Consider the following 23,459-nt stretch of genomic DNA (forward strand, 5'->3'; position numbering starts at 1 on the left):
AGAGAGAGAGAGAGAGAGAGAGTATAGGGAATTCAGAATTCAATTTGTCGAGCGACACCATCATGCCACAAAGTTTAAATTAGGCAAAAGAGACTGAGCAAGAGTCACAGACAGACAGGGAGAGAGTGTCTCACACAGATGAGTGAGCCACAGGAAGGTTGGCCACAAAGACACTAGGATCATTACGGGATAAAATAAGAATAGACTGAGGTGCAGCTGTACTCATTCGAAGGCCTGATCTTAAAGAATCCCTGAGAAGACGTATCGAATAGCAAACAGCACAGCGGGCAGAAGGAGGGAGAGAAAGGGAGACACAGTGAGCCTTACGATTCACTTTGTATCACTCTAATCAGCTCTCAGCAGGGCCCCTCATCCGTGGTGGGTTCTCTGCACTGAAACTACGCTTTGCACACAATTTTCACAATCCCAGATTGTAAGGAGGGACACACAGTCGCACGCACGCACGCACGCACGCACGCACGCACGCACGCACGCACGCACGCACGCACGCACGCACGCACGCACGCACGCACACACGCACGCACGCACGCACGCACGCACACACGCACACACGCACACACGCACACACGCACACACACAAAGTTGGGCATAGGAGGGGCTAGTGCCCCTTACAAAGCACATGAGAACATAGAACTTTAATTCCATATTTTCCATAATATTTTCAAAAGTAGCAAAAAGAGCATTAATGTGTCACATCATGGCTCATTGCATCCTTGTAAATCTGCTATTTTGCTACTTTCACCTGACACTCTTGCAGGATGAAGTAGTACCCAGGGGGCAAAGGGGGGTGTGCTGCATTTGCCATGCCATAAAAGGTTGGCCACCAGAAATAATATCTATGACCCGGTCAACTTGCTGGAAATCCAATATGGCCACCTCAATATTGGCCCCTATGAGAAAATAGCTTTGGTGATAACTTTTGAACCAGATGGGCTAGAAATGCAAACTTGGTGTCTATTTCATGGGCATGGGAAACTCAATAGAATACTATAATCTTTATGATTGGGTGTGTCTGGACCTTCTGGACCTTTAATAGTCAGCTGTCACTGTAAAGGTCATTGTAGAACTCATTTTCGGGTGGCGTCCATCTTGGAAATATGCAAATTAGGGGTCCAGACACTAAGTTTGCATTTTTAGCCCATCTTGCCCAGCAGCAAGTTGACCGGGTTAAATTGTCCATATAGGTTGTGTTCCTACTTCTTACTGGGTCATAGATATTATTTCTGGTGGCCAACCTTTTATGGCAGGGCAAATGCAACAATCTAAAAGGGGGGGGGGTTGCTCCCTGGGTATAAGGCAATAATTTGCGTAAAACATAAAAAGTTGAAAAGAGGAGATAAATGGTTTCCGGACCGACAAGTGTTTTATTGAGGAAGTGAGAAAGAATTGTAGAGCGTCCGCTTTAGACACCTCTTAGGGGCGACTATAACAACTCCAGGCTTCCTGATGATGTGTCAAAATGGACCTGACTCATAAGTATTGAGGTACTTCTCGCCTCCACACAGCATCAAAACAGAAGCCCATGTATCACCATGTTTGTCACCATGACGACAGGGCTTTGGCGTCAGTGTGGGTTTGTCCCATGGAGCAGGAAGGGAGAGGCAGGGGGACAGCAGCAGGGCTTTGAGGGGCTCAATGGGAGATATGGCTTAGACACACACAGGTAACAGGCCTTCTCCTTGGTCCGTTGGTACGATACAGAGACAGTCCTACAGGTAACAGGCCTTCTCCTTGGTCCGTTGGTACGATACAGAGACAGTCCTACAGGTAACAGGCCTTCTCCTTGGTCCGTTGGTACGATACAGAGACAGTCCTACATCCCACAATAAAGTCATACACAATAAAGGCCAGAGTGTTTAATTTAGCTGGTAGTGGGACGCGTCTGTGGCTCAGGGGATGGGTTCCACTTCAACAGTATGCCCAAAGCCTTTAATGCCAGTGGAGTGGGCCGGTACAGACACTGATCTTGCAGATCTCAGAGAGAATGCTGAGCACCATCTCCACATCCTACCCAGGGGTATTCAATTAGATTAGGAAAGGGGGCCACATTTGTAAAATGACTTTAAGTCAGGGGCAACAAGCCCGTGAGAACAAAAACAGACTTGAGGCTTTTTTGCTTGAATATGAACATGTCATGCACAGTAAGGGCCTCTTAATCCTTTCCTCTGGGAATCTTGCAGTACACTATGAAGGGAAGTCCTGCAATTATTATAGCATATTGTGCATTCTATTATTATATTATGTGAATGTACTTAAAATAAAGCTGCAATCCATACGTTTTATGTATGTCCTACTAGTCAACATTCAAACCTGTCTCTCGCATGGCAGACAAAAGTTATACTACTCGTTCAAGAGGGAATCCCCACTTGTCCGGGACAGACATCTCGCTTATGAGCTACAGACAGTGGTACTTGTCAACCAGTAGGTATCCTATACCTGACACAATGTGATAGATAAAGAAATAAAGAAATAAAGAAATAAATGTTAGCGGAAAGTGGTGTACGGTTTCAACATGTGGTGCTCTGTGTCCAATCGAGTGTGAAGACTCAAGGCTGGCATTTCTGAAATGTTAATGAGTCAGCAGTGGATTGACACCTATCGTTTCATTTTATCTGGTAGAGCTTGCTGGCCAACTTAATTCATTTTCAGTATGGATCATTAGCGCTGGAGTACTGACGACAGTTGGGGCTTTAAGTAGTTGTCTAGATGCTAGGTCAATCTACTGTTATTATTTATAAGTGCTATTATTCTACTGTATTTTATGCTTTGTAGTTTAGTTTTAATGTGCTGTATGTTACTGTATCAACTACTATAGTATCTGGCTCAGGGGTCTTCAACAGGGGGTCCAGGACCCCTAGGGGCTCCTCAAAGTTACTACAGGGGGAAGACAAATCTCTGTGTGATAGGAATGTTTATTTTTTTTAACCTCTTGAACCATAGCATCCCAATTCTGAAGGGAATATTAGCCAAAAATAGCAGATCTACGAAGGCTCATTGAGTCTCCGCTGGGCATCAGATTATTGGCTTAGGAATGCAACAAAAACTAAAATATCTCCATGAATTCGAGGCTTCATGGGGTGTGTAATTGTATGTGTACTGTATGTAAAAGTTCTGCAACACAATTTTATACAATATGTAGTGGGGGTCCCTGCTTCATCTCTCTCTCAGTCTCACTTATGTGTTTTTAGAATCGGCCATTATCTGTTCGGCATCATTAAAGGACCACTTCACCACTTTTCAACCTATCTTCATATAATCGGTCCTGACTAATAATCATGAAAAAATGGCACGATTTTTTTCTACTCAGTCTGTGTCTCATAGGACGGCTGTGGGCAGTTTAGAAACCGTCTTTCAGTGACATCATCATTAGGCAGTTTTATTTTTAAACAAGATTGTTTTACAAAAATATTTAGATTTTCATTATCGTGAGAGCGATGGCTTCCATTTTCGCATTGCAACTTTTCAGGACTAGAAAGCCTGCAGTTTCTATTAGCTTGTATTCCCCATCGATGATGTCACTGGAAGACGGTTTCTGAACTGCCCACAGCCCTCCTATGAGACACAGACTGAGTAGAAAAGAATTGCACCATTTTTTCATGATTATTAGTGAGGACCTATTATATGAAGATAGGTTGAAAAGTGGTGAAGTGGTCCTTTAACAGTTAACACCGTTGGAGATCGCTGCAATTGGAGCAATAATCCCTGAGTGAATAAAGACTGTGACTGTGATCTATCACTGGAAGACATGTCATGCATCAGTGAGTGACATGTCAGAATCAGTGAGTGCCAAACATGGAGCCACCATTCTGCTGGCTGCCATGCAAGACCAGATGCACTGGTCCACTTAAAAATTCCTATGTATCAGAAGTGTGAATATCCGTTCCCCCGCCTCACTGAGAAGCCTGTCATCTTTAACAGAAAACACCCTTAATTTAAAGAATCACTAGCTCACAGCTAAAATACAGTACAGACGGTACATACAGTATACACAGACACATTAGGTTACGTATAACCATATATTTATTCAAACTGCAGTATGTGCATGAGAGAGAACATGTGCAGTCATGTCTGTGTATGAGTATGTCTATGAGTGGGTCCACATGTACCCATCCTTCTCAAACCACCTCTGCAGGTGGAACCTTAATTCTACAGACCAACCAGGCATGAAATTGGATGCTGTTCAGCACAAGTGTGTATCTGTCCCTCCCCCTGCCCCTCCCTCCTTCCCACCTGCTCTTCTACCGTCGACGATTGTGCTTGTTTGGTCGGCCGCAAACAGCTTGAGGTAAACGACGGTGTGGGCACTTAGCTCTGTTATTTCAACATGCACTACAATAGCTACAGTATCTTATACTAGAGTAGATTACAATTGTAATGTCCAGAATAAAAGACCAGGCCCAAGGCTGTGTTTGATCCATGGTTATGGTCACTCACTCACTTGCATGCGCGTGTGTGTGTGTGTGTGTGTGTGTGTGTGTGTGTGTGTGTGTGTGTGTGTGTGTGTGTGTGTGTTTATATCTGTGTGCAAATGTGTGCACGCACGCACGCACGCACGCACGCGCGTACACACTCTGCTCTGGGTCAAGTCATGCTTACTCACCATCAGCTTGTGTTCGTGCTCTTTGTTTACTCGGGACAGCAGCTGGGCCTTACGGCGGTTAAGGGCTTCAATGAGAGCATCACACTGTGCCACCAGGCAAGCTTCAAACTCCACTCCATTCTCCTGGAACACACACATAGCAATGTACTGGAGACGTCTTTCACAAAATTCCCAAACAGTGGAAATCGGGACACATTTGGATTTTGGACACCTTGTATGTCCACGCCCTCCTCCCTGGCCTGTGTGTGTGTGTGTGTGTGTGTGTGTGTGTGTGTGTGTGTGTGTGTGTGTGTGTGTGTGTGTGTGTGTGTGTGTGTGTGTGTGTGTGTGTGTGTGTGTGTGTGTGTGTGTGTGTGTGTGTGTGTGTGTGTGTTAGGCTGCGCAACAGTGACACTTGGTGGTCAGACAGACCCAGAGACAGACCCAGCCAGCCAGCCAGCCAGGGAAACACATTGCTGTGCATTGGAGTGGCTGCACCACTCAAAAATATATATAGAGGGAGAGATAGAGAGAGAGACAGGTCGACAGTTAGGAAGTTATATCTATCAAAGAATGAATGAATGGACGGACAGACGGATGGACGGTCGGACGGACGGACGGACAGACAGATAGACAGATAAATATCAAACAAATGCAGGATAAATCAAGTCTACAAAGAATGCAAAACATTCATTGAGGCTGAATCACTGAATCACACCAAGACAGAATGGGAGATCTACAATGTATGGAGGACAGTAGGACACATCATGTTCTGCTTGTATTAAGAAGCAATGAACCACACACAGAGGCAATCTGCAGGCATACAAGACCAGATGCACCAGGCCATAGCGAGGAAGACATTTGGCTAAAACAAGGAAGGGGGGAGGGAGATAGCGACAGTAGCAGCATTTGGATCAAAACGTCAAGTGGAAAGAGGAGGCAAAATGTCCACAGCTGATGTTGTTTGAATTCTGTTCACCTGGGTAGATAAATACCGGATATCCCATGATGAATATCTCACAGGTATACAGTTATCCAATTACTGTAGCACCTGTGTTGATAATATCAATGGCTCGTTCTTATTTATCCACTCCTTAACTTACACCTCCTCCTGAACTCTTTTCTCCTTCTCTCCTGTCTGACTGTCTTGTCTCCTTCTACTCCACCACAATCTGCTCCTCTTCCTCCAGCATAAGCTCTTCCCACCTTCACATTTCTCCCTCCCTCTGAAATCCACTGAAGCCTAATTTATGCTCCGTCACACTACGGTGTTGCGTGAGCTTGTACATGTGACACCGGCGTGTGTGAATCAAGTATGAATCAGGCTTAATTCCACTTTGTCTCTTGTCCACCAGCCCCTAAATCACAAGTTACAACCACATCCTTCCATCTCCTGCTTCTCTCAACCAAAAAACATCTCAGAGTCAGTCCCACCCACCGTTCTTAACCCTGTTGGTTATCTGCCTGTGAGTGCCTGCTTACTGACAAAACAAACCCTGTGTATCACATTTGTATTGATATTGTAACATGAAATAAAGTAGGCTATTACCTGCACTGTCTACAGTGTAGACAGTGCAGGTAATAGCCTACTTTATTTCATTGGTGTAGACCAGGCTTTCCCAAACTGTGGGAGCGTAATTTAGTGAGGGGGCACACTGCATCACCTTTTTAACTAGAAAAACTGTTCTTTCTGGTGAGTGGTGCAATGAATTATATTTATATACTAGCGTTTACACTGCCATATTGTTGAACCTAAATATTATACCAACTCCCCCTTCTTACCTGTTTTAACCTGACTTAGTGAGGAATACCTGTGTAATAGAAGCTCACAGTTCATCCAAGAACATTTGATATTCAAATGTTCTTTAAGCACAGCTGAAGTAAAGCTTTATTCCCAGGTCTACACTACAGTAACAACTAAAGTCAGCATTGAATAAATGCAGAAGCTAGAACAAAAGTTGTACTCTTTTTCCTCCCAGTGAGATTTACTTGTGGAAAGTTTCCATCCAATGTGAGTGTTCGACAGGCGCCCACATTTACACCTGTCATGTACAGTGCTGTGTGAGTGTACACTCACTGATACCAGCCTGAGCCACGGATTAACAACAGGATGACATGGTGGCGCATAAGAGAATGCTGTCACTGTTGGGTGGAAACCTTGTATGTCCAAAAAGTTTTGTATGAATTGGAAAGAAGAACTTGTGTTCCAATGGAACCAATGTAGTTATTGTAGGCAGACTCAGTGGAGAGTCTATTGAGTCTCCTACCGGAGATTCCACCGGTCATCAAATTAATTGTTTAGGAATGGGGAAAAAACAAAAACATCATGGGGTGTGTAATTGATAGAAAATAAGTACTCCTCTAAACACTTTCACTTGAATGAAATAGCAATCACACGCTCAGGTGTCACGATGCGATGTGTTGTGAGCTTGTAGATTGCTACTTTTGTGTGACACTGTCATACAAGGATGTACCTAGGGCATAATTTACACAAAAAGCTGAAATATGGAGAGAAAAGGTTTCTCTGCCCGACGACAACGATGTGATGTTTATTTCATATCTACCTCTACCTCAATCTGTCTTTGCAGTGGCATGGCTGGGCTTGGAAAATGGAGTGACAAGGTATAGGTTCGAGGCTGGACGTGTGTGTATGTGTGTGTGTGTGTGTGCGCGAGCGCGCGCGTGCGTGCGTGCGTGCGTGCGTGCGTGCGTGCGTGCGTGCGTGGGTGCGTGCGTGCGTGCGTGCGTGCGTGCGTGCGTGCGTGCGTGCGTGCGTGCGTGCGTTTTACAGTACCTGGATGTGCTGCACCATGTTCCTTAGCTGAACCAGGAACTCCTTGGCCTCGGTAGCTCTGTCTGACAGTCCGGTGAGAGCCTGGGATAGCTGGCCCTGAGAACAATACCAAACACAGGACATCAGACCCAGGGCGATGCAGAGGTGTAGACAGATTACACAGTAGACACTTAATTAATAACAGCTATCCTGAATGTAACAACCCTTTTCAACATCCTGTTAGTAGGCTAACGGTTGCCCTTGACAAGAAAACATCAATAGCCACTTTGGCATGACACAACAGATTTCTTTGCCAAGCATGTATCATCAGATTACTGTAGCTATAGTACCTATGAATCCTGTTACACTTACACTCTCAACTTATTTAATTCATTAGTCGCCCCCTCCATGACACAGTGCTAAATAGCTAAATCAGTTACTGTAAAGCGTTTGACAACCTGACGACCTGCAACCAGTTTGGTTATCATCTGATGCAGCATTCATGAGCTCTCAATGCTAAGAGGCGGATTTGGTTGTGGTCAGGTTTGCCAATGTGACTGGAATTCTATATTGTAATGGTACAATCCACTCCAGCCACAAGTAAAGTATAAACAAAGGAAGAGAGTGGCTCAGAAGATATCTTTATGTCAAAGTGTTGAGCAAGATACTGAACCCTGGGCCCTAACAGCTCCCTTAACTACTAGGTGCATGGCTGCCCACAGCCAGCTAAGGATTGGTCAAATACAGAGAAAGAATTTCCCTACAATTATTACAAAATTACAAATATTTGGCTTTACATCATGGCAAAGTAACTACACTAGCCCAAACCTCCACCAATGTATCTCTCTAGTGCTTTCAGATCCTGCAAAATTGACAGGAAAAGGAGTAGGCCGCCCTGGCCTTGAATCATTTGGAATCAAACCCACACACTCAACACATGGACATTTTCCCAGACCGGCACACGACTCAGCCCAGCCTCCCGTTGACCATCTGACAGATGAATACAATTAGTCATATGCATTAAAGCCCCACCGATGCAAGATTGTTGGGTCCAATACTGATCCTCATTTTGGAAAGTCCTAGAGACCACCAATTAGTACTGATGCTGTGACCGATATATGCCATTTTCTAATCAATCTGAAAAACTTTTGAAAACATTTACACAGATCTTTGAAAAGTTGAAAAAAGTTGCCTATAATATACTGTAAATTACATGACAAAATTACGGACACCAATGATGAAAGTCTTTAAAATACGGGACACATCACCTGCATAACTGACGATACCGATGATGTCAAAACGGCCGGGCTCTAATATTCACGAACATAAATTACATTTCTAATTAGCAAAAGGACCCAAGTCAAACATTGAGAAGATTTATGTACGGCTTAGCACTTTTGCTGTTATGTTTTGCTGTGACTTAAAACCTTCCCATACCCTGTAAGGCATGGGAAGGTGAGTCCGCAGAGAACATAACAGGAAATGCCATTGCCGTGGCCGTGCGCAATGACACATGAATGCCCTTGTTTGGACAACGAGGGAGCAAAGAAGAGGGTTCGTGTGAAGTGGGGTTGTGTGAACAAGGAGGTGATGGAGTCAGAGGACTCGGGCTGACCCCATCTTCTCACCCTCTGGGAACGCCATTCGGTTGAGTGGACTGGACAACCGCCAAGTGGGGAAGCTTATTGTCTGTAGGGACCGCCTAAGGCGGGAAGAAAAAGGATACATGGTTTTATCTGGTCAGAGAAACAGGGGGCTCGGTTTTCCGGAGCAGAGCAATAAAACCTGCCAACTAAGCTGCTATAGAGGTTGGAGGAAAAAAAACCTGTTAAAACAACCCATTACACACTTCAGTTCTCTCTCTACAAGCCAACAACAACACAGCATCATCTAATGCGAGGACAGGCCAAAACGGGAGTTGAGCCCTGGAGGTTGACATGCCCTTTGACCCCAGGATTTGGGAAACCCATGACAGCTGCCGCAAATGTGACTCTTCTGCCCCGCAGGGACTGAGGGTCTGAGCCGACGACAGCTGAGCAAAGATTGGAATGTCAACTTTCCACATTATCATGGACCACTTCAGGCAACTTCCTCTCGGACAACTCGGGATTTGCATTCCAATACTCCCATATCCCAATGATGGAGCAGGGCAGATGGGTCTTTGATGACTTATTATAACTGTGATTGAACTTGTGATTATCATGATTTTAGCCAGCGGCATACAGTAGACAGCCAAGGAATATGGTAGTTACTTGGGAGATGTGATGTGAAATAGTTGAGAGTGTGAAATTATTCTAATGAGGCTGTTTGTTTATGGTAATTGTTTCATTTATATAGCGCACATTTATCCAAAGTCCTTTACCATGTCCATTACACACCGACAGCAGAGAAAACCAGCAGTTAGGGAAGGGTCATGCTCAAGGACACTTCAACATAAACACTCTACCTCCTGAGCCAGTGCCACCCATAGCTAGTGTCATGTATGTCACTCTGAGTCTGTACCAAACAAAACTTCTTTGAATGATATTTTGAGCCTTTTTGTTCTCTTTTTATTTTCTATTCTTTAATTAGATTTCTTTTTACTCCTTGACAGCAAATGTGAAAGCCTACATAAACAAGAGTTTCACCTCACTTTTACCTGTAACTGTGTTGTGACAATAAAGTTGATTGATTGATTGATTGATTGATTGATTGATTGATTGATTGATTGCCTTCATACAGTATATGGTCATGCCTCGTGACATCACGTGACATCATGATGTGACATCACCAGGGATCTCCATATATGGGCATATATGTAGTTGTGACGTAGACGACATCACCAGGGGCCCTTCCCTCGTAACATCACGCCTCCATATATGGTCATGCCTCGTGACATTACGTGATATCACAGAGACCCTTAGATCTTGTGCATTTAACCCTGGATAACCATACATGGAGAAGACTGGATCATCACCTAGATCTGCATATATGGAGCTGGCCAGCAACTCTACATCTGACCTCAAACCTACAACCCTTAGATCTCCATATATGGAGCTGAACTGTTCTGACATTCCATATGTTGATCCTCCCCACCAGTTATTCCTGTTCTGACATTCCATATGTCAGAACAGGACATATGGAATGTACAGGGTTTGACCTCATCAAACCCTGTACACTCAAGACACGCTCCATATATGGCCAGTACAGAATTCATTCCATATGTTGATCTGACCCCCCATGCCAAAGCGCCAGTGCTCGCCCAGCAGTCTGCCGTCACCCAGGCGGATGTGTGCACGCGCCCTCGCCCTCAGGGTGTCTTACTGCTTAGTACTCAGTATGCTCAGCTGACCAGGATGTTCCAGGTCAACTTGAGAGTCCTTCTCATTCACATTTTGGTGGCATAGGAGCGAAATTAATTTAATTTAGTCCCTTGTTTGTGCCGAATCTGGGTTGCACATGGTTTGTTGAACTCCCTCTGGTGTTGTGGGTGTGGACTTTGCTGATATTAAGGAAGTATTTAGACAGGTACATGGGTATCTTGGTGGTGTATCGAATCTTGTGGACCAGACCCATTTCAAGATGCTGCAACCCTAAGCCATTCCAGCCTGTCAAAGTGGGCAAGGGTGAGGTGGGTTCGGGGGGTGAGGCCCAGTAGTAGCCTGACCAGTTTTTTGGGAAGTCTGAAGCCTTGTTTTAAGGGCGAAGAAACCTTGTACGAGGGCTCCTGTAACAGGGTCTTCAAGGTGTTTTCGTTGACCAGTGAGGAGATCCTGTATAGGAATCTTGTTCTTTGGTTCACTTTTCTGATTACGTTGGTGGCCATTTTATCACCGGAAAGACTTGCCTCCAGGATGGAACCTACTAGGTAGGTAATTTCATCTTTTCGTGTGATAATAGTCACCCACTCTATAACCAAGAAGCCATCTGCCTTGCTGAGATTACTATTAGATCCAAAAAGAATGGATTCAGTTTTTCCCAGCTGTAAAGATAGTTTGTTATCAGCGAGCCAGGTGCAGATTCTACCGAGTTCAGAGCTGAGGGCCTTTTCAACCTGCAGTTTATTCCTGTCCGAGACTAGCAGTGCTGAGTCATCTGCGAACAGGAACAAGTTGCAGTCACAAGCTGATGTCATGTCAGCGGCAGCGGGTATTGGGTTTATTGCAGGTTGGTCCTGCGATTTGGGGTTTACTAATCATCTCTGTAATTAAGCCAAGTGGGAAAAAGCGCGGGACCATGAATAATTCACAAGCTGCTCTGGGGCCATTCACCATGTTTCATTTTCTCTCCACAGTCGAACAAGCAAGCCAATCTGTCACTGGAAAAGCGGAGATGTCAGAGAAGCGTTGGGGCCAATTTGGATTAAAGCCCCATCCAATAGGAAGATGGAACTACAAACACAAGAAGAGGTAAATGCAATGTCGCTTAACCAGATTAAAGCTCCATTAAAGGAAAAACAATTACTAAAATTAAAAAAAATACGAAGCTAAACTCTCCATCGAAATGCCAGGGCTTCAGACTGCAGCCGCATGAGCATCACTAAAGCACAGCTTTTTACATTTCTGGTGACCCAGTTTCCCCCAAAGAATACAGTACCTTTTAGAGTAAACCAGGGCAAAACGTTTTTAGGTTCCCTGCTCTCTTTCTCATTGCTTAAGAGTGAAGATGTGTTGGTTTAAAACTAAACTAAACTTAATTAAGTCTGTATGTATTGATAATTTTGGCAAGTGATTTAACAGTAGTGCCACGAACACTGCTTCAACAAGTTCGCGAGGGTCAAAGGTAAAACAAATACCCTACATAAAGTCTTATTATAGAAAGGTTTGGCACACTTTCACCAATGCAGAACCTCACCTTTAGGCAATATTTTTTTTTTATTTGTGATTAAAAGTATAATCAATCTCCCTCCCTCCTTCCTTCCTTCCTTCCTTCCTTCCTTCCTTCCTTCCTTCCTTCCTTCCTTCCTTCCTTTGTCAAAAATACTGTAACTGAAATTAAACATGAAGGAAATCAAGTGATTTCATATGTTTGCCATCTATGGTTTTCTCTGTTATACCAAATCCTCCCAGTCCCTTGTAGTTGTTTGCTGTAGCCCTAAGTGAACACATTTTGAAATATTAAGTAGGTGAACTGAAGACCCTTGCAGTTCTGTTGAGGGAACCTTTCACTAATTAAAAAATCACACCTGTGTGAAGTGAAGGGTGCTAATATATTAAAGTCTAACTCATGTTGATTAGGTGATGTAATGGTGATGTAAAACAAACGGTGCCAACACAAACATTAAACGCCATTAACAATAAAGACAATATGAGTTACATTATGACGTACATGTTCCCGTACATGTTTCCCCACAAAACAAACATTGAACTAAAGACAAACATTAAACCTGTGTATAGGAGGGGCTAGCGCCCCTCAAAAACAAAACAAGGTCTTAAATCTTCAAACACAACCGATGAATTAAGATTCAGCTAGATTTCCATGCCTCTGTGTCAAACAAGATCCCATATGGAAACAGCCTGCACAAGCAAAGCCCAAGTGGCCAGTGCATTATTTATCTGGTATATCTGTCACCATCAATAATGCAGAAGAAGTCATTAACAACCCACATCCACACAAAATAATAGCAGTGAAACATGGATTATACGGAAGGCAGTCAAGGCACTGAAACTACCACGGCTGGCTCACCCCAAGAAACATACTGCTTTATGACGGACACCTGGGACAACGCAGCAGGAATTGGCCCAGAAATAATCTATTCTCGTCAATGCCAGATTTAGCCGATGAGGGAAGTCGGTGTCTTTTGCAGGTGATCGGTATAGTCTACCTGCGGTCTGATCCACTTAGGACTTGATAAATGACATTAGGTCATGAAAAGCCATATCAGCTGTGAGGACTATGCGAGGTAAATGAAGTCGCTACAAAGTGCTGCTCATAAGGACAATGGCAGCGACATGTTGAGCTTATGCTGACCCCCCATCAGGTAATGATGAGGAGCAGAAATGTGCACGTGCACTTGTTAATTCTCCTGTTAAAGCGCTGTGATGCTTTGTACTCAGATTTCTGACTGACTCCTGGATTATAATGTTGCTTCTTACCTATAAACATAGCTAACCCTAACCCTAAAAGAATCACACCCGTGTGAAATGAGGGGCGCTCTTGTCATCGTACATCAATTTATGTTAGTGAACATTTGACATTGCTACATAAGGTACAAGAATTATCAGCTCTTATCATCATACATCATCATGCATCATCTCTTACTGGCCAATCAGAATGCCTGTTGCTTGTGATTGGGTAGCTGATTTGCTCGTTTACAAGTACATTTTCCCTTCAATGTCAATGGCGTTTAATGTTTTGATGTTTAATTTACAGTCATATTTAGCGGAATTCTAACATAATTTCTCCGTTTATTGTCAATGGCAAATCTTGAGACGTGTGGGGACAAAAGTAGTTTTTTGCAAAGCTCGGCCAATCACTGCGGAAGTTAGATTACTCCGGAATAGCCAATTAGCTACTACAAACGTTATGCAAAGCTCGGCCAATCACAGCGGAGGTTCGATTACTCCGGAAGCAGAAAAAAGTGTCACAATAACTATAGTCCCTTTGGGCAACCAGACTACCAGATGACTATTAGCAAACATTTTCTTTATTGATAATGGGCGATAAGATGCAGAATGGGCGATAAGATGCAGAGCGCAGATGCTAAATCCTTGGAGGTAAATTAGGCTTGTCTCATTTACACCAGACACACTGAGGCATTTAAGATCTCTACTTCTGATTCATCTCTTATTTCACTTCTGATCTCCGTTTTCCCACTTTCAGGGCATTCTAAAGCCTGCTTGCTGTAAGACGGCGTTGCCAAATAGCAGATGTACAAGTTTGTAGATTGCCTATTTTTGTTGCACAATGTAGTCTCTCTCTCTCTCTCTCTCTCTCTCTCGCACGCACACGCACACGCACACACACACACACACACACACACACACAGACACACGCGCGCACACACACAGGCACACACACGCACGCACGCACACACGCACGCACACACACAGTCACACACACACACACACACACAGTCACACACACACACACACACACACACACACACACACACACACACACACACACACACACACACACACACACACACACACACACACCACTTACATGGCAGCGAAGGGGAGGGGGAGTAAATAAATATCACAGCTATTAAGGGAATGCTATTAAACTAAATGGCTTTGACAAACCACCCCCCACTGTGAGATCTCATTCTTTTCAAGCCTCAGACCTTCCTTCATTGTCCTCCAACTCATCTCTCACCAGTGAATCAGATGCCACTAGCTATCTTTAAACAATTAATTATCCGTGTCTTTGTCTTTTCATGTGGAGACTTTGCACTTGTGAAGTATACAAACATTCAGCCACAGGCCACACCAAAATCCTGAATGTTTTTATTTCCCCACACATTTGCACTCAGGAGTTTTGCTCTGTAGGAGTACCACTTTTACTGCTGAACAAAATATATGTTGTCCTTTTTAGTAAGTAAGTTACTGTAACTCGGCACACTTCTAGGTTAAACAGCTCTCCTAACCTGCAGGGTTTGTTTTATTACACAACCTTTAAATGTAAATGAAGGCCTCTAGGTCATTATTAAATCTTTACCAACAACACAGGAACCTCAAGGCCAAGGGGATACTGTGTAGGACACTCTGATGAATCTGGGGTTTCTCAATTACTGTAGTCCAGTATAGTCTGGTCTGGTCTCCTGGTGTTTGTCTGTGTGATGTTTAGTTATGGATTGGAGGCCTCTTCTTCACACAGTAGGAAAGGCAGTGGATTCAAATGATCAAGACTGCAGTCAATCCCATTATGTCCAGTAGACAGTAGGGAGTGGTAGAAGGACGGAGGGAGCCTGCCTTTACACTGCAAAATCATGAGCTTTTATATGTTCACACAACACTCAGAGTTAAAGGAACACTATCAATTCGGCAGTGTACACTGCCTTTCTAAAGCCCCAGTGGGCTCCTGACAGTGCTGAAGGGCCCACAATGGATCAAGCTAAACTCGCTGCTGCTGCATGGCTGCTGCTGACAGCAGCTGACACCAAGACAAGAGACTTAGCATTCAACCCTTGAACTTTTTCCTGTCTGCCTTCATTAACCTGGATTCTGTTTTTGGATTGAAGAGTGTTTGTAGGCTTGTAAGCTCACAACTGCGACACGTTGTGAGCTAATATCTGATACTGTCAGTATAAATCGGGCTTGACTGCTGTGGTCAGATTTCATGTGTGTGCGCGACGTGCGTGCATGGCTGGCTGCATGCATGTGTGTGTTTGGGCGTGCATGTGGTGTGTGTGTGTGTGTGTGTGTGTGTGTGTGTGCGTGCGTGCGAGCGTGCGTGCGTGCGTGCGTGCGTGCGTGCGTGCGTGCGTGCGTGCGTGCGTGCGTGCGTGCGTGTGTTGGGGAGGGTACTGGGATCAAACACATGGGTGACATGAAAGAGTGGCAGATGAGATAACAAGAGGGGAAAATCTCCCCGCTCCCTACAAATTCCTCCCCAAATTACGGAGTTCGATAACATTTTCCTGCTGGTGTTCTGCTGGAGTTCAAAGGGGACATTTTAGTTGTTGCCAGGGTTAAGACCTATTGCGCTATCTCAGAGTGATTTATCTTACTTCTCGTGGCAAGCATGTAAATTTCAAATTTTCTGCTGGAGTCTGCTTGAAAAACATTTGTCCATGCCGACGCACTGAGTTCTTCAGTATCTGTCACATTAATCACTTTAAATTGACTGTAAAAAGCCCAAGACAACAAACAGTGACTTCGTCTGTACGTGTACGTGTCGACCTCCTGTGACACCAACTGTAATAAGACAAGCCACTCTCTTCATTTAAAACTAGTTCAGTAGAGATTCACACCGATTTTAAGTTACGGCATAAAACATCTCTGGCACACAGATAACTGAGATTGTAGATTGGCTAAGGTTTTCCACAGAAGATGGACAGGGAATAAGGCATGGAAGATGTGTGTGCAAACAACATGGAAGGGGCATAAAGAGCAGAAATAATGATCTGAAACGTCATGTATTTCATCTGAACATGATGGGTACACATAAAAGTCACGTCAACTTTCCAGGCAGGGATAATTTAATGCATCAATTTTACAATCTTTCAAGGTCTAAAAGGCATTGCTTTGCCTCACCACTATCAGTGCTTATTGAGGTGGCTTGGATGGAAGTCAATTTTATGATTACTTTGGATAGGTACCAGGCTGCATATGACAGCAAATGACCAATACAGGTCATCTACTCCTCACTCATGTGTGTGTGTGCGTGTGTGCGTGCGTGTGTGCGTGTGTGTGTGTGTGTGTGTGTGTGTGTGTGTGTGTGTGTGTGTGTGTGTGTGTGTGTACGCGCGCATGTGGGCGAGTGAGATGAGTAATCGCAGTTGATGCTTTCTATATCTAGGGCCTAGGCCTCTCTTTCCCAGATCCTCCTCCTTCCAGTGGATGCTGCAGAGAGCTGAGGTGAGGGCTGCTCTTGTGGAGGTGGAGATAAACGCCACTGGGTAAAACTGTGCTCATACTGCTCCTGATACGCAGTGCCTACCTGCCCATAACAACGCAGGGTCCAAAATAGTAACAGAGGCGAATGGAGAGGCGAATGCACGCCTTTAGAACTGTGTTCTATTGCTGGGTCATACCAAAACGCACTGACAACATTAGCGGTCTCTGGAGAGTCTTAGCTATCATAGCAGCAAGGGGAAGGGGAACAGGAATGCTTGGGGAATGATTTATCTGACTACCGTTGGCAAGCATGTCAATTTCTAATTTTCTTCTGGAGACTGCAATTAATATTATTTTCTTTTCTATGTGAATGAACACGTGCACTGTGTTCTTGAGCATCTGTCAGATTAATCACCTTCAATTGACAGTAAACAAAACGAGACAACAAACATTTACGACCTCTTGTGACATCCACTGTAAGACAAGTCACTCACTACTCTGGGTTTTAACAGCCTTCCTTTTCTTTCAAGCAAGAGATTAACACTGATTTTAAGTCACGGCATGAAAACCTCTCTGACACAAATCTGGAGCAGCAGAACACATAAGAATGCAGATCCGCCATGCAAATCTTCAGGGCATAAAGAGCAGAAATGATGATCTGAAACATCATGCATTTCATCTCACATGGGTACACATAAAAGTCACATTAAACTGATGAAGTCATGAACGGCTGTACAGACAGAAATGTGCACGCACGCGCGCGCACACACACACACACACACACACACACACACACACACACACACACACACACACACACACACACACACACACACACACACACACACACACACACACACACACACACACACACACACACACACACACACACACACACACAGAAATTCTGCTAGAAAGCATCTGGGATTGATTCCTCACGGGGTCCGACATCTAAGACCTCTCTGCTCCCAACAACATCAAGGGGGATTTGGTTGCTATGGCGGCAGGTGGTTCAGGTGGTTCATCATCTCCTCATAAGAGAGAATGTTCCACACAGAGAGAGAACATGTAGTACAGTTTGCCTGCACACACCAACCAGAATGACCCAGTTTGCCAATAATAATAAACAAAGAATGAAACTGACCCTGATCAAACAGCGATGACAAGGCGAGTCAACCACTTAAACCCTATATACTTCATTGACCGGAGTTCCCCAGGGATCTATGCTTGGCTTCCTCATTCTTTACTAATTACTCTGTAGTTGTTGGTTTCTTTTTGTTTTGTTTTTTACATATGATACAGGGGAACATATCTGTGGCATCAGAAATGCAGGGTCCATTTAGACCAGGGGTGGGCAATTATTTTCCCACGGGGAAAATATTGTGGACGGCCAGGCCGAAAGGCTGAACTCAATTCTGCATAATATTCATTTTATTTCTATATAAAAAGCAGTAAATGGCATTGTTTTGACAAGCTGGTAAGAGTACATGTTATTAGTATTACCTCTGACTTCAGTAAATAAATAATTAATAGTCCAGATTTTGTTGAAACAACCATTTGGCATCCACCTTTCTTTTTTTGGCATGAGCAGACATTTTTTAATGTAATGCATGTTAATGAAAGGAAGGTAACAGGTTGTCAATCACACGCAATTCACACCAAGGACTGTCTAAAGAGGACGAGACGCGAAGACCGTACGGGCGACGCCATGTTGCTCCATGGGAGGATGGTCTTCGCGTCTCGTCCTCTTTAGACAGTCCTTGATTCACACCAGGAAACAGATTGCGTGTGCCGTGTACGTGACTAAACAGGCTTCAAAATAAAAGCAATGCGTGTTTTAGTCCACGAATAACGGAAAATTCTAATTTTATTTTCTAATTTCAAAGTAACTTTCACGGGCCGGTCAGAGTCAGCCAAAGGGCCGTATTTTACCCCCAGGCCATGTAATGCCCAGGTCTGATTTAGACAATGGACAGTGGACAATTAGCTGTCACTCTGTCTCTGGCTAGAAAAGAAAGAACACAGCTGACAAATACTGCATTCATTGTCTCTATGGAAAGTAGCAGTTACACACAAGCTCTGAAAGAACTGCCCAACAATGTCACTGAATCCACTCTGACAACACAAGAAAGGAAAAAAGTGTGTAAGCATGTGTGAATGTGTGTATATGCATTGCATGTGGGAATGTATCTGTGTGTTCAAATGTGACCCATGTGAGCATATCTATGAGCTTGCAAGATATGGAAACGTCTTCCATATATCCTCCAGAGAGCTCAGTGAGGAATGCCAGAGGAACGCCTAAGGAAAGCTTTGAAACCTGCCCATGACCAGAGACGGCCAGGCTCTGAGCTCTGCCCCTCAGCACAGCCATCTGTTACGGCTCTGTAGGCAACAGCTTCGGATGACAGGTCAGAGCAAGGCCTCCGAGAAGAACATTGGAAATATAACAGGTGCCATGGAAACCAATAGCACAGAGCTCCAACAGCCCTGATATGAGATGTCTACATGTCATGAAAAAAAATAAGCTTTCATTTAATATTGGTTATTTTATTTCTAATAATCCATATAATAATGAATTGTTGAAGCAAATCAGTGAACTTGGAGGCGTAATAGTACAATGTGTCTGCTGGGTGTTTGTGTTGAAGATGGTTAGCAGTCTCTCTGATTTTGGCACTCAACTACATACATCATAGCACAGCAAAAGTCTGTGTAAAAACAGACTAAAATGAAACCATGTCCATAATTCACTGTGGAAGTCACAGGTTTGTCGTTGAAATTCTGGGTATACTACCACCAGTTGAGGGTCTAATTCAAAACAGCCTACATTATAACTACATAGTATACTAGGTCTATACAATCGCACTACTCACATTTTCCATTTCGGCCTCAGTAAAGATGAGGAAGAAGCCATCAACTTTCCAAGCAGGGTTAATTTAATGCGAGTGGCTTATTCACCACCTCTGATTTTTCCATCAGTTTGCAATCTCTCAAGGTCTAAAAGCCATTGTGCCTCCCCACTAGCTGTGCTTATGGTTGTAAAAGGAGAGGTGGCTTGGATGGAAGGCCATTTTATGGTTATTCTGGAGAATCTGGACAGGTACCAGGCTGCATGTGAAATGCGGGGGTAATAAACAGTACTCAACTCATCCAAAAACCCAGCATTCCAGCATAGCAGGCATATGTGGGTGAGTGAGATGAGTAATCATGCACAGTTGATGATGCTTTCTATATACGTATACGTATCTAGGCCTCTCTTTTCCAGATCCTCCTTATGGTGCAGAGAGCTGAGGTGAGGGCTGCTCTTGTGGAGGTGGAGATAAACGCCACTGGGTAGAATCCTGCTCCTGATATGCAGTGCCTCCCTGCCCATAACAACCCAGGGTCCAAAATAGCAACAGAGGCGAAAGCACGTCTTTAGAACTGTGTTCTATTGCAATTTGCTGGGTCATACCAAAACGCACCCACAACCAAATGGTTGATGAGGGCAGCAAGGGGAGGGATACATATTGGATACTAGTTATATACAATAATGCCATAATGCCAAATGTTTAAATCAAAATGAAAAAAGGAATATCCACACTCTCAGTATAGTCTCTCATGAGCTTATTTTTTTTATGAACACACAGCAGCAAATGTTTAAATCATGCATGCTATGCTATTGTGTTGCCAAAAGCTGCAGCTGAAGAGGGGAAAAGGTGATTTCTCTCAATAATATAACTTTAGATTGTGCACTAAGTTTATAGATGTGTGGAGATCAAATAAATAAAGGATGACTATATGCATTTGAGGTCAGTGCAATTTCATCATGTGATAAAAGGAAGCTGCTGGTTGCTGTCTGCCCGTGCCCGGCGTGAACAGAATTTCAAGTTACCCCCGCCAGCCTGTCTTTGCGCACCATAGATACACTGGAGCCTCATAGAGCTACTCTTGAGACGTGTCGTCTGTCACCATCTATCTTTTGTCTACCTTCGAGGGAAGTCAAAGTGAAATGTGAGCTGACGATCGGCGATGTTTTCTCGGCTAAATTAGTTAGCTGTAAAGCCTGTAAATCATTTATAGGCTAATCAAAACCAATTGTGACAGGAGGAGAAGCTTACACAATTCCACAGCCAAAGATAGCCATTGATGCATAGCGTATAGTTGATGGAATTGTAGCCTAATGATTTGTGGGGACTATACCGGCAACTTGTTGCTTATCATCAAACTGAATTACATCATATGAATGCCTGAAAAAGGCCAGTATCGACAATAATACCATGCAACGCATGTTGCGTAAAATAGCTATTTTACGCACGTACCTTGTGGAGTTTCCACATTGCGCCGAGAGCTTTTACTTCATGTGTGCCGTGTTTGCCTTCTTCCAAACACTGATAACACACGGGCATTTTACACTGTACACAGTACATGCTTAGATTCTCCAGTTCGTGCTCTGTGCAAGTGGAGATTTTCCGGGGGCTGGCGCGGCGACTTATCCTCCCCTGAGCAGGAGGCACCAGCCTGTGTTTGGCGAGAGGACCGCGGGGAGGATGACATCTCAAGCGACAGGAATCGCAGTAGAAGACGTCGCATTGCTCGCACATCACGGTGGCCTCCTTTGGACTCTTCTCGCAGAGCTGACATTTGAGAGCGGCCGCTTTGCTTTGCTGATACCTGTCGACCACCCCTTCCAGCACTCGGTTCTTGGCGAACCCGCGGAGCCCTCGCTCGTCCAGGATAAGGCTGCGATGACATTGCGGGCAAGTGATGCAAGAGTTACGGGGTATCGGAGGTAGGGAGCCGGGGTGTTGTAGCAAATGATGTTGCGGCGGCGGTTGAGGGACGCTTGGAGGAAAAACCCGTACCCCGTTAGGTGATTTTTGGCAAGGGGTGGTCGGGGCACTAACGAAGCCTCCATATGAACCATATCCACTGTCTGCCTCGCTGTATAAACTCATTTTATCCAAATCGAGATAATCATAATCGGAAACCCCGGAACCAGAGGCTCTACTGCTCTGTGGGGATTCAGCATCGGGGGTTTGCACAAGGATGTTTCGAGCGCAAGCAAGGCAAATATTGTGGGAGCACGGTAGAATAATTGGCTCCCGGTAAAAAGACCCACAGACTGGACATTTCAATTCTTCCTCCATTTCGTCCATGGTGGCCATGGGTGGTGTAGGGTAGGCTATATCTCGAAAGTGAGAAATAGTGCACGGAACTCTTTGAATGAGATTAGGCTGCTGTGCTGTTCCAGTCGCGTCCAGTCGCGAATGCAAGTGCAACCTTGACTAGAGGAAAGACATCAATGCAGGGGGAGGGAATCCTAACGCACTGTCCTCCAATAAGCACGCAGTAGCTGCAAATGACGGGAGCTCCTAAGAACAACCATTGGGTAATGCATCTGTCAGTCATCGTAGGTCTGTAGCTAAATGAGCTATATCTGAATAGAATTTATATCAAACTTTGTATATTGCAGCTTGTTTGTCAATGCAATGTGCAACAAATACCCATAGAAGATCTTGAAGATCACATTTAGCCTATAGCTTTGATTAATTGGACCATCAACATAAAGGGATAGGCTACCCATAGAGTAGTTATAATATGGGTATACCATGCCTTATAAATAACAATTGAGCCTCACAATTTAAGGTCAAGTTTTGACGCTCCAATGCACTTATTGTGTGCGTGTGTGTGTGTGTGTGTGTGTGTGTGTGTGTGTGTGTGTGTGTGTGTGTGTGTGTGTGTGTCTGTGTTGGGGGGGGGGGGGGGAGTCTATATGTGCTCAAATACCACAGTCATTTACAAAGACTCCATGGCAACTTGCATTCTCAGGGGAGTCGTCAGCGACTCAGCAGGGAGCGTCTTGGAGAAAAATTAAACCACCAAGTAATCTCATTTGAATCTCTGAGAACAAGAGGGCACTTCATGTGCACTTGGTCTGATTTCATTTGCATATTTTGTATAGCAATTCTTAACTGAAAAAAGCAAGTCTTCCATCCTGTCAAATACAATAGCCTATGATTGGGTTATATTTGGATGCAATGACAATGAGCATTGTTTCTTTCCATGAGAACTTAAAATTTGCTTAATAATGGTTGGTTGGAATAATACAGTAGCCTAATTATTTTTAATAATTTGTTGAGGTACAATTTCATGCTTGAGATGACTTTCAGTTTCAGGAACTATGAAATAGATGACAGCCTGGTGCTTACTTGTTGTGTAGCCTTAGGTAAAACCTTCGTTATGCAATCACACTCAAATAATCACCATCTGCTATAGGATTTAAGATGGCAGAACGGGCACCTTGGTTGGCGCAAGCCCCAAACTCAATGCCACTGACTTTTGACATCTCTTCCTTCTCAGGTCACCGCAGTCTCTCAAGTAACCCAGATTAATTTATGTTTATAAATTCTGCGCCATCTGTGCCCTTAGGAATGACCCAAGAAATGCATTATCATGGTAGAGTATTTGACATTTAGGCCTTAAGGGAAATATGGGGGAACTAAGTCTTGTATATGTATACATATTTAATTTCTTATCTGTCAATCTTCTCTAAAATTGGTTTCATACTGCTGACTGCTCAAGTGAGGAGTGGGATAGGTCTGTTTATCGAAAGGGAAATGGCCAG

At 44.1% G+C, this 23,459-nt stretch overlaps 1 protein-coding gene across 15 annotated transcripts in view; it reads right to left on the reverse strand.

The window, feature by feature from the left end:
• The window catches only part of trim9 (tripartite motif containing 9), a 43,261-nt gene extending 21,052 nt beyond the window's left edge, over positions 1 to 22,209 (reverse strand). For 12 of the 15 annotated variants that reach the window (XM_079527837.1, XM_079527836.1, XM_079527834.1 and 9 more), the window contains exons 1-3: positions 21,154 to 22,209; positions 7,395 to 7,490; positions 4,622 to 4,744 (exon numbers count right to left, since the gene is read on the reverse strand). In XM_079527837.1, coding sequence (XP_079383963.1) covers positions 4,622 to 4,744; positions 7,395 to 7,490; positions 21,154 to 21,999 — 1,065 coding nt within the window. In that variant the 5' untranslated portion in view covers positions 22,000 to 22,209. The remainder of the gene's footprint in view (positions 1 to 4,621; positions 4,745 to 7,394; positions 7,491 to 21,153) is intronic. The other 3 variants (XM_079527838.1, XM_079527835.1, XM_079527833.1) reach the window with 2 other exon arrangements.
• Positions 22,210 to 23,459: the final 1,250 nt, after the last annotated feature.

This window comes from Electrona antarctica (genome assembly GCF_951216825.1).
Source record: "Electrona antarctica genome assembly, chromosome: 18".
Lineage (NCBI taxonomy): Eukaryota > Metazoa > Chordata > Actinopteri > Myctophiformes > Myctophidae > Electrona > Electrona antarctica.